Below are 16,015 nucleotides of genomic sequence, written 5' to 3' on the forward strand. Positions count from 1 at the left end.
CTCATTGTCATGTTCAAGAAACCAGTCTGAGATGATTCCAGCTTTATGACATGGTGCATTATCCTGCTGAAAGTAGCCATCAGAAGTTGGATACATTGTGGTCATAAAGGGATGGACATCAGCAACAATACTCAGGTAGGCTGTGGCGTTCCAAAGATGCTCAATTGGTACCAAGGGGCCCAAAGAGTGCCAAGAAAATATTCCCCACACCATTACACCACCACCACCAGCCTGAACCGTTGATACAAGGCAGGATGGATCCATGCTTTCATGTTGTTGACGCCAAATTCTGACCCTGTCATCCGAATGTCGCAGCAGAAATCGAGACACATCAGACCAGGCAACGTTTTTCCAATCTTCTATTGTCCACTTTCGATGAGCTTGTGCAAATTGTAGCCTCAGTTTCCTGTTCTTAGCTGAAAGGAGTGGCACCCGGCGTGGTCTTCTGCTGCTGTAGCCCATCTGCCTCAAAGTTCGACGTACTGTGTGTTCAGAGATACTCTTCTGCCTACCTTGGTTGTAACGGGTGGTTATTTGAGTCACAGTTGCCTCTCTATCAGCTCGAACCTGACCTCTGGCATCAACAAGGCATTTCCGCCCACAGAACTGCCGCTCACTGGATATTTTTTCTTTTTCGGACCATTCTCTGTAAACCCTATAGATGGTTGTGCGTGAAAATTCCAGTAGATCAGCAGTTTCTGAAATACTCAGACCAGTCCTTCTGGCACCAACAACCATGCCACGTTCAAAGTCACTCAAATCACCTTTCTTCCCCATACTGCTGCTCGGTTTGAACTGCAGGAGATTGTCTTAAACCATGTCTACATGCCTAAATGCACTGAGTTGCCGCCATGTGATTGGCTGATTAGAAATTAAGTGTTAACGAGCAGTTGGACAGATGTACCTACTAAAGTGACCGGTGAGTGTAGTTTATAGGCTCGATTCTAACGAAAACAAAACTACACAACACATTACATTACAGATGTTTATTTTTCAGATCAGTATTTTTCCACCCTATAGTTTCCCCACAAAAACAATCCTCAGTAATCTCTGCCGGGCCTCGCAGTCAAAATGGATTGGATGTCTAGTGCCGTCAATGGCACCGAAACATGACCATTCACAGCCAGCCTCCCAGTTTTAATAAATTGGATGTCCATCCTTGTCAGTGGCAGACAATGAATTGACAATGAACAATTTCCAGTTCCAGATCACACCAATTAACAATAAACATTTAATTAATTGATGGCGTTTCTCTGTCCGAATTAGAAATGTCCAATTGTGGGTACAGGAGCTTTAAAATACTCACAAGTCCTGGAAGTCATCAAGGCTTGAAACAGGTGTAAAAACATCAAGAAGTCCTATTACCTATGGGAAAATGATGAGCAAAGTGAGACTGGGAGAACAGGTGCCTGCTTTGCACATTGACCCAATTGGCTACAACTTGTCACATTTCCTTTTTGTTTAATTAATTATTAGATCATAGTTTGTCACACTACATATTTTTGAAGCAGACATTAACATCACAACATAGTGATAAAAAAAAAAAAAAAAATCCAATACTACAACAAACTTAAAGGGACACTCCAGTAATTTTGATGATTTGTTTCTAAACAGTAAATACAGTGGGGCAAATAAGTATTTAGTCAACCACTAATTGTGCAAATTCTCCCACTTCAAAATATTAAAGAGGCCTGTAATTGTCAACACGGTTAAACCTCAACCATGAGAAACAGAATGTGGAAAAAAAACAGAAAATCAAATTGTTTGATTTTTAAATAATTTATTTGCAAATCATGGTGGAAAATAAGTATTCAGTCAAGACCAAAAGTTCATCTCAATACTTTGTTATGTACCCTTTGTTTTCTGTCACTCTTCACAAGCTTTTCACACACTGTTGTTTGTTTGTTATTTTGGCCCATTCCTCCATGCAGATCTCCTCTAGAGCAGTGATGTTTTGGGGCTGTCGTTAGGCAACACGAACTTTGAACTCCCTCCGCAGATTTTCTATGAGGTTGAGACCTGGAGACTGGCTAGGCCACTCCAGGACCTTGAAATGCTTCTTACGAAGGCACTCCTTTGTTGCCCTGGCTGTGTGTTTGGGATCATTGTCATGCTGAAAGACCCAGGCACGCCTCATCTTCAAAGAGATTTTCACTCAAAATCTCTCGATACATGGCCCCATTCGTTCTTTCCTTTACACAGATCAGTCATCCTGGTCCCTTTGCAGAAAAACAGCCCCAAAGCATGATGTTTCCACTCCCATGCTTCACAGTGGGTATGGTGCAATTCAGTATTATTTTTCCTCCAAACAAGAGAACCTGTGTTTCTACCAAAAAGTTCTATTTTGGTTTCATCTGACCATAACACATTCTCCCAGTCCTCTTTTGGATCATCCAAATGCTCTCTAGTGAACTGCAGGTGGGCCTGGACATGTACTTTCTTCAGCAGGGGGACATGTCTGGCAGTGCAGGATTTGAGTCCCTGGCGGCGCATTGTGTTACTGATAGTAGACAGCCCCAAAACATCACTGCTCTAGAGGAGATCTGGATGAAGGAATGGGCCAAAATACCAGCAACAGTGTGTGAAAAGCTTGTGAAGAGTTACAGAAAACGTTTGGCCTCCGTTATTGCCAACAAAGGGTACATAACAAAGTATTGAGATGAACTTTTGGTAGAGACCAAATACTTATTTCCCACAATGATCTGCAAATAAATTCTTTAAAAATCAAACATTGTGATTTTCTTTTTTTTTTTTCACATTCTGTCTCTCATGGTTGAGGTTTACCCGTGTTGACAATTACAGGCCTCTCTAATATTTCCAAGTGGGAGAACTTGCACAATTAGTGGTTGACTAAATACTTATTTGCCCCACTGTATATGAAATGTTTAAAGATAAGTACTGAAAATGTGTGATTAGGCCGAGAACAATTGAGTGCTGATTCGATCGTTATAGTAAGAAATTCTTATGTCTGCTTGGCTGCCAGGATTTTTTCAGGAGAGTCAGGTGACATCACCCAGAACTCTTGCTTTCTGGCCCGCCCACTTTATAAGGCTAAGTGCACAGTCAGTGGCTGCTTTCGCCCGGACACAAGTGCAGCTTTCTCATTTACTTTGCCATCAAGCTGTGTTAAAATGCAACAGCCACAGGACATTCAAATATATTATGTATTGGATTTGTGTTAATGTGTTATGGTGTTTGGCCTTTGTCTAGGTGAGACAAACGGCCTGTCGCGAGCAACCATGCAGCATTGTGGTCAGCTCCAGTTCTACCAAGGGTCCGCTGAATTTCCAGGATTATTTCCAGGGGCAGCAGCGAAAAAATTACAACCTCTGTCACCAAAAGACATTTACCATCAGGTTCATATGTGTTTTATATAATGAAGCTTTGTGGATAATGATATGAAGAATAATAATATGGATGACATTGTTAGCAGCTTCAACACGTTCTTTGTACATATTGGACATAATCTGGCAAAAAATTTTTTCCAAATGTAAGTTTTTCTGATGAGTGGAATGACAACCTCATCAAAAAGAATCCCAGCTCAATGTTCCTTACAGCAGTTGTAGAAGAAGAAATAATCAATACTGTAAATAATTGTAAATGCAAAACATCCACTGACTTAAATGACATTGACATGACAGTTGTGAAAAAGGTCATTGAGGGGATTTCAAAACCACTAACATAAATCTGTAACGTATAATTTCAAACGGGTACATTTCCAAACAAAATGAAAATAGCTAAAGTAGTGCCATTATACAAGACTAGGAATAGACACCACTTCACAAATTACAGGCCTGTTTCTCTACTTCCACAATTTTCCAAAATTCTGGAAAAATTATTCAGCAAAAGATTAGATAATTTCATCAGTAAATATAATTTACTTTTTGACGGTCAGCATAGATTTAGGGCAAACAGTTCAACATCACTAGCCTTAATAGAATCAGTTGAGGAGATCACTAACGCTCTTGACCACAAATTACATTCAGTTGGAATATTCATAGATCTACAGAAAGCATTTGACACTATTAACCATGACATTTTAATTAATAAACTCGAAAATTATGAGATCAAGGGGGTGGTACTACACTGGGTGAAGAGTTATTTAAGTAACAGAAAACAATTTGTGAAGTTGGGTGACTATGCATCATCATGCTTGGACATTGCTTGTGGCATCCCTCAGGGTTCAGTGTTAGGTCCAAAACTGTTTATTCTTTACATAAATGACTTATACAAAGTTTCAAGCAAACTAAAATTAGTTTTATTTGCAGATGACACTAGTATCTTTTGCTCTGGGGGGGGGGGGTTTACATGAACTCCTGGGGAGGGTTTCTGATGAGATTTGTAAACTGAAAGCATGGTTTGATAGAAACAAATTATCATTAAACTTAAGTAAAACTAAATTTATGTTATTTAGCAGCCACAATAAATATAGTCAAGTACAGATACAGATAGACGGGGTGAATATTGAAAGGGTCCATGAAAATAAGTTTCTTGGCGTTGTAATTGATGACAAAGTTAATTGGAAAGCTCATATAAAACATATGCAAAGTAAATTAGCAAGAAGCATTTCAGTTCTGAATAAAGCAAAACACATTCTTGATAATAAATTACTCCTCTGCTCTTTACTGCTCTTTAATCCTGCCATATTAACACTACTGTGCAGAGGTCTGGGGTAATACTTATAAATGTACAATAAATTCACTATCCATTTTGCAAAAAAGAGCCATAAGAATAATACATAATGCTGGTTATAGGGATCATACTAATATATTATTTTTAAAATCCAGAACTTTAAAACTCACGGACTTGGTTCATTTTCAAACAGCTCAGCTCATGTATGAGGTTATCCACATGTTACTTCCTGGCAATATACAGAAGTTGTTTTCATACAGAGAAGGTCATTACAGTTTGAGAGGGGTGCTTCACTTACAGCATCAGAGAGTATGGACTACATTAAAAAGCTTTTGTGTTTCTGTTCGTGAAGTAAGGTTGTGGAATAAGTTAGATGAGGGGCTCAAGCAATGTCCAAGCATGACCCAGTTTAGGAAGTGGTACAAACACATGGTATTCACAGGGTATAGGGAAGAGGAAGGGTTTTAATATAGGGTGTTTTCACATATCTGTTATTGGCTGGTACTTTTTATTTCATTTTATTTTTGTCTTGCATCTTATGTATATGGTTGCATTATTTCTTTGTTGATATGAGGCCTAATTAAATAAGGCGGACTGATATTATTGAGGAATAGAAAAGGGGGGTAGGTTTTAATAAGCAAATGCTTCATCCTACTCCTTTTTGGACACAATGAATAAATTCTAATATTTATTATTATCTTAAATATTGTTGCTGTTATCTCAAGTATTATAATTGGTTTGTCTATTTTTTTTGTTTTGTTTATTACTTTTATTTTCTCATGTCCAAAATAAAGCATTCTCATTCTCATTCTCAAGCTCTGTGTAATAATGCACGACATAGCATACGGCCGGCCTTAAGCAGCATCGCTCGTTCTTATCTTGGTGCCGGCCAACGATAGTTGCATACGTTCGGCTACAATCGTGCCAAAGTTCCAGTAAATTTCAAACAAATTGTAGCCAACAGTATGCATTTAATGACAAAGTACTGCATGAGCAGTACTTTCGCCTGCGAGCTTCTCAGGGCCACTGTTTGCCGCCGGCCGGCTCTTTCACTGTAGCAAAATCCCCGCTAACAAGAAAGATGCTTCTCCTAGTTGACAAATTTTTCATTAATTCAAATTGAGCAAGCATATTTATAACACTTTTCTTTTAACTAAGCAATTAATTGATTACTGTTGACTTCCACTAGCGTGTACCTTAAAATGTGACCTTACACGAATAAGATCAGTCAAAATGAATTTGTGACTTCTTTGAAGTTTGTCATCTATGTGGTTTGTAAAACAAACAGATTTGAAATCGGTAACGGTTTTCCGCGCCTTATTATGCAAGTCCGTGCCCACTTTGCATTCCCTACACACTTACATGGCCATGCAAGATCTTAATATAAACACTTGTCCACTGACACACCCACTCACCAACGGCCAGTCACAGTGAAGAGTTTAAATGTCAGCATTGAATATTCAAACTTGATCCATTCAGTCACATGTAAGCCTGTCGCGATGTGCAATAATTCTATTTATTGCACAGTAAATAAAAATGAAGGCGGTAAGTCTCCCCGCAGATGCGCAGCAGACATGCTGGTAAAAGTTTGGCTTCCTTGTTACCAGCTACGCAATATGCTGTGACGAGGATTCACTGTTTTATTGATTTCTGGGTATGTCCGTTTTATACATTTGAGTTTTAGTGACCATCATTCAATGGAGGGAGGCGGGGCCGGGAGCACAGCAATGAGCGAGCAGAGGGAGGGAGGGAAAATCCTAATTTTCAAGCCAAACACCACAGCACCGGTGTGGGAATATTTTGATTTTAAACCAAAGGAAAATGGCGAGGAAACCAAAAAGGATGAACCAGTCTGCAAAATTTGTTTGGAGGTTCTTTCAACAAAAAGGGCCAACACAACAAATCTAAATGCTCATTTGAAAACCATCACCCTCTATAGTTTTCACTGCTTAGGAAGCAAACTGCATCGTAACACGCGGAGCCTTCCTCGTCACCTCAATCGACAATTACAGAGGTGTTCGCTTGATGTGTGAAATACAAATGAGACCGCGCAAAGTGGTGTTCCCTCACAGAAAGTGTAGTCCGCTACATTGCTGAAGAAATGAGACCTTTTACCTCTCTTTAATGTTGTTTGATACTTATTGAAGCCAATTTTTTGTTACTGCTACTTAATTACTCTATTTTTCTCTGTTGTTGTTGAAGTGCAATTGTTCGTGTTACTACAACTTTATACCTCTGTGCCTAAATGCTTAAGTTATTGAAGTGCAATTTTATTCTTTCTTGAAAAAGACATTTCATTTATTCTGTGTTTCTGTGCGGTATTAATATTGTTGTCTTTTACTTAAAAGAGGCATGATCTATTGTTTTTGGTTGTGATTTCTTAAAAAGTATTTTTGAATTTAAGAGTAAATATTTATTGCGTTTAAATGAGTTTACTTGATCTATTAATATACACTGTATTCTCACTGTGTTATTGTAAATTGGTTTTAAAAAATTAGGGGCGTGGGGGGCAATAATATCGCAAAAATTTATGAGATCATTTATCGCCTACTAAAATTTGTTATGGCGACAGGCCTAGTCACATGTGAATAAGAAACTGTCTGTTTGCAGGGGTAGGCAAAAAGGACAAATAAAAAATATCTTGCAAATAGACATTTTGGGCATTTTCAAGGCAAATTGTCTTGAAAATCTGACAACATTACATCAAAAGGTTATTAAACAATAAACACCAATAATGTAAAGTTAAACTGTGAATTGCTTTGGGAGAATGTGTCTGTATTGTTTAATGTTCTGACAGACAAGAGGAATTGTCTATACGCAGGCTCCAATTGTAGAAACTTACAATAAGTTTTCGACTTTATTTAAGGATTGAAGAAATGTTGCATATTGCATATAAAGTGTGCTGGTTACTTTCTACTCACGTTTTCATGCTTCATGTGTTTGAGCAACCGCAGTTCCCGGTAAGCCCTTTTAGCAAAGATCTCTGATTGAAAGGGCCTGTGCAGCTTCTTGATGGCCACTCTCTCCTTAGTCTTCTCATTTGTTGCTGAGCTGTGGTAGATAATGGAACAATACATACTGGAAATTAGATGCATGACGTTTACTCATGTCTGCATTTTACAGTGCCCTGAAATTCTCAAGTTCAATCCTGGCTTTGGAGCTTTACAGTACTATACTGTACACAGTAGGCTACAATATGTACAGTTTGTATGTTCTGCAGCAGATGAGTCTCTGGGAATTCCATCTCCCAAAACACACATTTGGTTATTGAGTACAGTGCTTCACACGTATTGGTCATTGGTGCGAATATGCTCTGTGATTTGGCTGGCAACCACTTCAATGTGTACCCTGCCTCTCGCCCACAGTCAGCTAGGTTAGGCTCCAGCGAAACTGTGACCTTAATCATGGCAAACACTATAAGAATTAATGAATGTTAAGATTATTTGGAGGCTTTTTTCTTTGAATGATACAAATACATATTTGAATGGTCAAACATTCTAAATAGTCGGCGCATTGTCAACAAAAACATGTTTGTTTAACTAAATTGCATAGATGTATGAATGGGAGAGTGAGAGTTTGACTGCCTTTACAGTATGTGCTCCACAGAGCCAAAAACCTGTTAATGTTTGCAGTGATCTGGAGGGCACTAGTTTGTGGGAGTGAAAGCTTGCTGGGCTATTTGGAGGGCCACCCACTAACACATTTGCAAGAGAGAGACACATGTAGAAATTGCTGCAGGACAGTACAGTTTGCACTCATTATGAAAAAAAAAAACACCTCTGTTACAGTGTAGTCATTAAATGAACCATGCGTCTCAAATGTTATTTGGTCAATTGCAAATATTACTTATCCTCATGGTAATTTGTATTTTTGTCTAGTAACTCTAGTTTATAAAGATTGTGACTAGGCATGCACATTAAATATATCATTTGAACATTGCAATTGCAATGTGCACATACGCAATAATCTCATCGCAGGAGGTGCATTTTTTTTTTTGAACATGTAAACCAGGGGTCCCCAAACCTTTTCCTGTGAGGGCCACATAACTTTTCCCTTCTCTGATGAGGGGCCGTGGTCAGTTTGTAACAGAAAAAGTGTATCGATTGCAGGAGTGCCTAAATGTAAAAATTTATTGTTTTTCAGAAAGCCACAATCAAATAACCCTTTCTGGATTCTTCACGGAACAAAAGTAAATAAAAAAAAATATATAATATAATATAATATAATATAATATAATATAATAATTAAATAGATAATAACCAAATAACTCTGAGTTCTTCACAGAAAAGGCCAGGAAATAAATAACACTATTGAGAAAAAAAAAATATTCAAAATGCTCTCTGGTATTGTGCCGGACCAAATGTGGAGGCGGGCCGTAGTTTGGGGACCCCTGATGTAAACTGTTGTTTTGCCTCATAAAAACAGCAAGTATGCAGAGACATGGCCTCCTGGATCCGTTTTACATTCAGCAATCTTCATCATTCACAGATGAACCCCTTTAGCCTTGATTAAACGGTATTATATGAATGCAATATGGTCATAGTGAGTCAACCAGTCTTCCAAACAGCTTTTCAAATCATCTGCTAAAAATCCTTCTATTGCAATATATACCAAACCCCCAAAAAGTCCCAATGTCAGTTTTTTCCAATACTGTTTAGCCCCAATGGCGTACCGCAAGCAACATGTCACTTCCGCTCATTAATATTCATGACATTAGCTACTGTTGCTAAGTAAGGACAAGACACCGTTTGTCCCTAATAGGAAATGAATGGAAATCGTGTACGAAGGAGATGTTTACAGAGCTAAACCTACCAATTCTCTCCGAAAATGATGTGCCTGGTGCCAAATTCACTGCCAAAGATGTGGAAGAACATAAAAATGTTCAGTTAAAGAGATGGCTTTAGTGTCGAAGGCTGAAAAAGACGAGCCGACCTAAGCATAGCTTTAGCTTTTTTATCGACGCGACTGACAATGACATTCTCCTGTTTCAACAAGCTATCCTTTACCATCAGCCCTGTCTTTCTTATATATCCTCTGGTTGTCCTGCGTCTCTTACCGTTCTTGGGGGTAATTTAGTTAGCTTTGTGTAGCGATCGCAAATGCTACTCAGTGACAGCCAACGAACACTTTTAATTTTTTCATTGATAACACATCTTAATCCTATAATTTATTTACACTTCCCCCTTACTAACGTTGTTTATATATATATATATATATATATATATATATATATATATGTATATAACAGAAACAGTAACAGTGGCAGTCAGATACCATTGTAATTCTTTTCAGGTCATTCATTGTCAGACAGAAGCAGTACGGCACAACGTTACGCTAAAAAAATATGTTAAAAATATAAAAATGGCTTACCTCTTTGTCCTCTGAAAGACCATGCCAACCCAAAATAATGTTTACAGTATATGAAACGTGAATGGATTCACCGAGCTGGTGTTAAAGTCCGCGCAAGTTGATTCGGTCTTCACATTTTTTCCTCTCGAGTTTTTGGTTTCCGGAAACGTATGAAGAAAACATCTTCATGTGTCGTAATGTCTAGAGTCGTTTCTACAAGTTCCAAAAAAGCAATGCGTGATCGGCATGTTCATTTTTGAAAGATTACCGGAGAAAAGTAGCACTTTTTACGTTGGGTCTATGTGAGGGCGGGTCTATAATGTCCCACTTCGGCTTTACTTCCGCTTTACGATGCGACGTCACGGTCTAAAAATAGCCTGCGTGCGGTACGCCATTGTGACTAATTTTTCTCATAAACTCATGGAATTACCTTTAACTCACTGGCTACCATTGACGGCGCTAGACGTTCAATCCATGTTGACTATGAGAGTCAATATAAAACTGGGTTATTTCGGCTCAGAAGCAGCTGCGCATCTCTCTCTCCTGCACTAGTATTCACCCCGTCCTCTGATTAGTTAAATGGTAACTAATGATTGATTTGACACATTTCTGTGCAAATTTTATTTAACTTTGTATACTTTGACTTGTATCTCTAAAAGCAAGTTTTTAATTTGCATTTACAAGAGATAATGCTGAGCCTGAAAAATCCTGCAATTTTTTTTGTTTGAAGTTACAACAATGTTAAATTATTTCAGTTCAGGGAGATATTTTCTAAGTTTTTATTTAACTTTACAAGAGGTGTTGCTGAGCCTGAGAACTCCCTGTATTTGTGTTTGTTGTATTGTATTTTCTGTGGAAATTTTTCAAAGAGCTATTTATTTAACCTTTTATTCAGCTTTATAAGAGATGTTTCTGAGTCTAGGAAATTCAGGCACTTCTGGAGCTATTATTTTCTATTAGTGTGGTTCAATAAACATGCTTTCGGCATTTCAATGAAGTTCAGTGTTCGCATTATTCATTTTTTACGGCAATTTTAAAAACTTTTTACTACAAATGAATATCGGCTCCAAAAATCGGTTATAAGCCCCTCTAACTACTAATAATAGGTATCAGGCCTGAAAATCCTACATTGTAATAAATGTATTAAAGGCTGTAAGCAATCTCCTCATCACATGAAATTATATTTGCTAGACTGCCTGAGAGCAATGGACAAGTCATCAGAAAACTGATTGGTCTGTTGAGTATATGCTATGATTTTACAAAAAAAAAAAAAAAGATTATTGCTTTTCTGTCCATCACATTAACTTGTCTCATTGAGCAGGAAAAATACCTAATACCACCCCTCAACTAAAACGCGTCCTTTTCTAATGCAAAGCAAAATTAGTGGGAATGCTTGTCATTAATAATACATTACATACTGTATATCTATACATCATATAAACTGTAGTGCAGCTGAGGCCTTTTCGTCTTTTGAATCCGGTCCATCCAGGCCCACAACTACTGTGTTGGTGTTGTGTGTACCTGCGTGCGCGTGCGCGCGCGCACACAGCTTAGCTAACCTTTAGCTCCTCGCCCCATTCACACAATAGTACCCATGGTGAGAATGACAAACGACTCACCAAACAGAGCCGTACGCCCCGGTTCCGATCTGCTTGAGATGGGCATACTTCTCCGGAACCTCCCACACGGTGCTGTTAATTTCCTCGCGGCAGAAGCTCGCCCGAGCCTCCATGACGAAGAGAAGGCGGAGGCTGGAGCGACAACTTCTCCCGTCTTCCGAACGCCTGCCACTTGCGAAAGGTAAAGCCAAAACATTGGTCAAGTCTGAGATAGTGCACACTCAACACAATTTCCGGTTCGAGCAGTTTAACAAATAAAAGCTGCTTCACATTTTGGCTAGGACATTTCTGTCTTTATTATTCAATCCAAAAAAAAAAAAATGCTTCAAACAAACAAACAAACAAACAAACAAAAAAATTGGAAAAGAAAAATCACTTCACTCAAAAAGATTCCTTTTCAACATTTCCCCCTCATAATAATGCTCGCATCAGCAGAAAATATCAGATTAACACAAAAAGATACATGCAACCTTCTGATTGGCTGCCATGGATTTTATACAAATCATCCAAACGCTATAGGGAATGGGACGTACTACGTCATTGTTTGGACGTGCCTCCATGCTGATAATATGCATTACTTCCGGTCCGCCAAACTCAACGGGGATTGTAACGTGTGGTAGTGCTAAACTAATTCCTTCGGTGTATTAGAAAGAAATTATGGGTGTGTATTGTTGTGTTACCGGGTGCAACAGCTTCTCCTACGACAAAAAAAAGGGCAAGGAAAACTGGACTCACTTTTCACCGTTTTCCTGCATGGAGGACCAAATATCAGATCACGAAGGCACGACAGATGGCTGGGGCGCAGCGGTTTGTCGGAAAAGCATTTCTCTTGATCATATTTCTGCTGGAATGAGAGTGTGTGTTAGGGAGCGCTGGGAAGTGGACCCCAAAGCAGAAAAGGGTGGCTGTGGTGATTTTCAAAAGTTTATTTGAACGCACGTCGCAGCACCGCACGTGCACTTGGTGTGTAGCTGGCAGGTGTCGAAAGGAGATCAATCAGGCGTCGTACAATACTGGGAGCAGGCACGGGGAATCCTGGGACGGAACAAGAGGTCTGATTAGCCGGGTAAGAATTAATGTGGTAAATACCTGAATGCTGGACTTCACTGACGGGATTACTGAAAGTTTGGTCTGGCGACGAGCGGCAACGACGAGCTGGCTTATAAAGGCGGCTGATTTCGATGGCTTGCAGCTGTCGGCGTCTTCGCCCGTCTGGTCTCCAGCCTGCAATCAAGGAGCCCTAACAGTGTGTTCCCGTCATCTCTACTCTTTTAAGTTGAACGATTTATCCGTTTTGGTTTCAATACGTTTTTTTTGTTTTTTGTTTTTTTTTTACGATTGTGTAAATCTGCCTCAGTAGCAATGCTAACCTACTACTCCTCCTCACCTACCTGTTGTGTTCCTAGGAAACCCTGCATATGAAATGCTGACAACACATCCCGATTGGTCACCATATCTCTTCTTGGGTTATTCTGAGGTCAAGCGCACCACATCGGAGCGGTATGAGAGGTTGGAAAGGCGAAGCGTGCACGCTGAAACTTCTGTTTGCTGTGCTCTTACAAACACGAGCCCAAGTGTTGTTGTGAAAAGTCAATAAAATATGAATACCAAAACATGACTTGAACAACTTCTTGACAAACTGTAACTGCTTGTTGTTTACTTCAGGTCTTCATAATAAACAGGTGTAATAATTACAAAGTCAGGTGACTTAATTTTGTTATTCTATTTGGAATATGCATTGACAATTTTTGGACAGTGTTGTAGACAAGAACTGGGACTGGTAAGTTGCAATAGATTTATTTCAAGTAATGCAATTTCACCAATACGATATTTGAATTGACAGTTTAAAATCTTTAAATTAGTGCAAACAAGCCCCACCCTCTGACGGGGACAGCAAATATTATATAATAAAGTAATACACAAATACAAGATTACAATAAACGTGTCTTTGTCAAAGCAGTTTAAAACACTATTTACTGGCCTTGGGTAAATTGCCAGACAGAAAAATATGTGCTTTAAAGTTCTTGCATTTCCATGTTAAGTATTGCAAGTACTAGTCTCCAACACAGTATTTGAACTGACAATTTAAAATCCTTTTAGTACAAAATGACCCACACTCTGGCAGGGGGCAGCAAATATTATAATACATAATATAATACATTATAAAAAGCTATATACTATATAAATACAAGATCACAACAAAACCTGCATTTTTCAAAGCAATTAAAAAACATCCAGTGGCCTTAGGTAAATAAAGGATATATGTATGTCCTTTACAGTTCTTGCATTTCTATTTTAGGTATTGCAACTTTTCCAACACTATTTGAATTGACAGTCTAAAGTCTACATTAGTGCAAACAAGAATATTATAAATTAAAAATAATAATAGAATATGTAAATTCAACATTACAATAAAACGTGTCTTTGTCAAAGTGGTTAAAAAAAAACACTTCACTGGCCTTAGTTAAATAGCCAGGCAGAATAAATATGTGCATTAAAGTTCTTGCATTTTCACAAGTTAAAAGCCCGCAGTTTATCGACAAGAAGGGCAGACCCAGATGGCGTCTGCTGCAGGGGCTTGTTTGAGTCCGATACAGGACAAATGGAACCACTCCATTGAACAAATTTTCTTTGTCAAATGATCCAAGAAGAGAGATGGTGACCAATTGGGATGTGTTGTCAGCAGGTTTACCTAGGAACACAACAGGTAGGTGAGTCGTAGTAGGCGAGCATTGCTACCGAGGCAGATTTACACAACGGTGTAAAAAAACAAAAACGTATTGAAACCAAAAGTGGATAAATCGTTCAACTTACAAGAGTAGAGATGACAGGAACACACTCTCATTCCAGCAGAAATATGATCATAAGAAATGCTTTTCCGACGAACCGCTGCAATCCAGCCATCCGTCGTACCTTCGTGATCTGATATTTGGTCCTCCATGCAGGAAAACGGTGAAAAGTGAGTCCAGTTTTCCTCGCCCTTTTTTTTTTGTCGTAGGAGAAGCTGTTGCACCCGGTAACACAACAATACACACCCATAGTTTCTTTCTAATACACCGAAGGAATTAGTTTAGCACTACCACACGTTACAATCCCTGTTGAGTTTGGCGGACCGGAAGTAAAGCATATTATCAGCATGGAGGCGCGTCCAAACAATGACGTAGTACGTCCCATTCCCTATTGCTATCGCTATGTTATAACCAGGGGTGCACATAATTTTTTTGCCCAGGTTCTCAGAGGAGGACCTGGAGATGTGACTTGGTCCTCATTGAGCTTGAGAGCCGACCCGCCTGATGCGATAAATTTATGACAAGCTTTACTTAGAGCCAATTAACTTTAATTAATTATATTAACAATTAATGCTTGATTAACATCAACTGTCACAACAAAATTGCCATTACTTTGAAGTGAAATGTAAAGAAATAAGAAGCACCAATTCAAAATAAAGGGCATAATGCGGCTCCCACATTAACTCCAAGCCTTTTTAAAAGTGGGATATCCTCCTCATAAGACCTCATTGAACGTGCATGTTTAGCTTTGTAAAATGCGAGCAAAAACACGTTTGTCAGTGCATGTCGCTGTTCATTACCTTTATTCCGCCACTTGTCCATAGGGCGAGTGGGGTCCTGTTTGACATCGATAGTTTGCTTAATTGCCACATGCTCTCTGTTTTTTTCGTGCTTTTCAAAGTTTGGATGGCTGAAATTCTTTGACCCTACATAAAATGCACTGCTCTTATCGGCGACATTGGGATTCTCACGGCACATTTTGTACCGCATTTCCGTGCGAGCATCATTTGCTTCTAGCCATGGTACCTCCTGTAGCCACTTTTCAGCAAAAGTCCTTTTTTTTGGTAGCTCCGGTGACGTCTCTGTCGTCTGTCTGTCTTTTGACGGGGGTGGGGGAACACGGAAGTAATTTAGTGATGGCCAAATGAAGCCTCATGAAGCAATGAAGCTTTGCAGCCAATTGGTTTGCACATGTAGCAAAGCTTCATGGTGCTTCATTTACCCTATGGCGCCATCAAGTGGTCTAGAAGCCCAAGAGGTCAACATTGTTAAGAATTCAATGGCTATTTGCTTAAGACAAAGATATGAATGTGCTTGTGTTAGTAACTTAGTATGTGAACAAAATACAACAAGTGCTAAGGGTAATTTGTTATTCATTTTTATTTAGAAATAATAGCTTTCCCACAGTGGCTGGCTTTAAACAGTTTCTTTTTTTGGGGGAAAATATTTCACCAGCTTTAGAAAATATTCTTTCACAAGGCACAGATGAAGCTGGGGTGCAGAGAAATGTGAGTACCAGTTTATATAAATTTGGGTAGGTATTCTTTTGTGCCTCCCAGTACACTAATGGATTGTTCATTCTGTTGATGTTTGGTTCAGATAGGTACACACACACACTCACATTTA

General features: G+C 38.9%; 1 protein-coding gene across 1 annotated transcript in view; it reads right to left on the bottom strand.

Moving 5' to 3' along the window:
* The window catches only part of mapk13 (mitogen-activated protein kinase 13), a 29,868-nt gene extending 18,083 nt beyond the window's left edge, over positions 1-11,785 (bottom strand). Inside the window, exons 1-3 of the mRNA XM_057860270.1 lie at positions 11,601-11,785; positions 7,554-7,683; positions 1,307-1,365 (exon numbers count right to left, since the gene is read on the bottom strand). Of these exons, the coding sequence (XP_057716253.1) occupies positions 1,307-1,365; positions 7,554-7,683; positions 11,601-11,713 (302 nt within the window). The 5' untranslated portion in view covers positions 11,714-11,785. The remainder of the gene's footprint in view (positions 1-1,306; positions 1,366-7,553; positions 7,684-11,600) is intronic.
* Positions 11,786-16,015: the final 4,230 nt, after the last annotated feature.

This window comes from Corythoichthys intestinalis, chromosome 2 (assembly GCF_030265065.1).
Source record: "Corythoichthys intestinalis isolate RoL2023-P3 chromosome 2, ASM3026506v1, whole genome shotgun sequence".
Lineage (NCBI taxonomy): Eukaryota > Metazoa > Chordata > Actinopteri > Syngnathiformes > Syngnathidae > Corythoichthys > Corythoichthys intestinalis.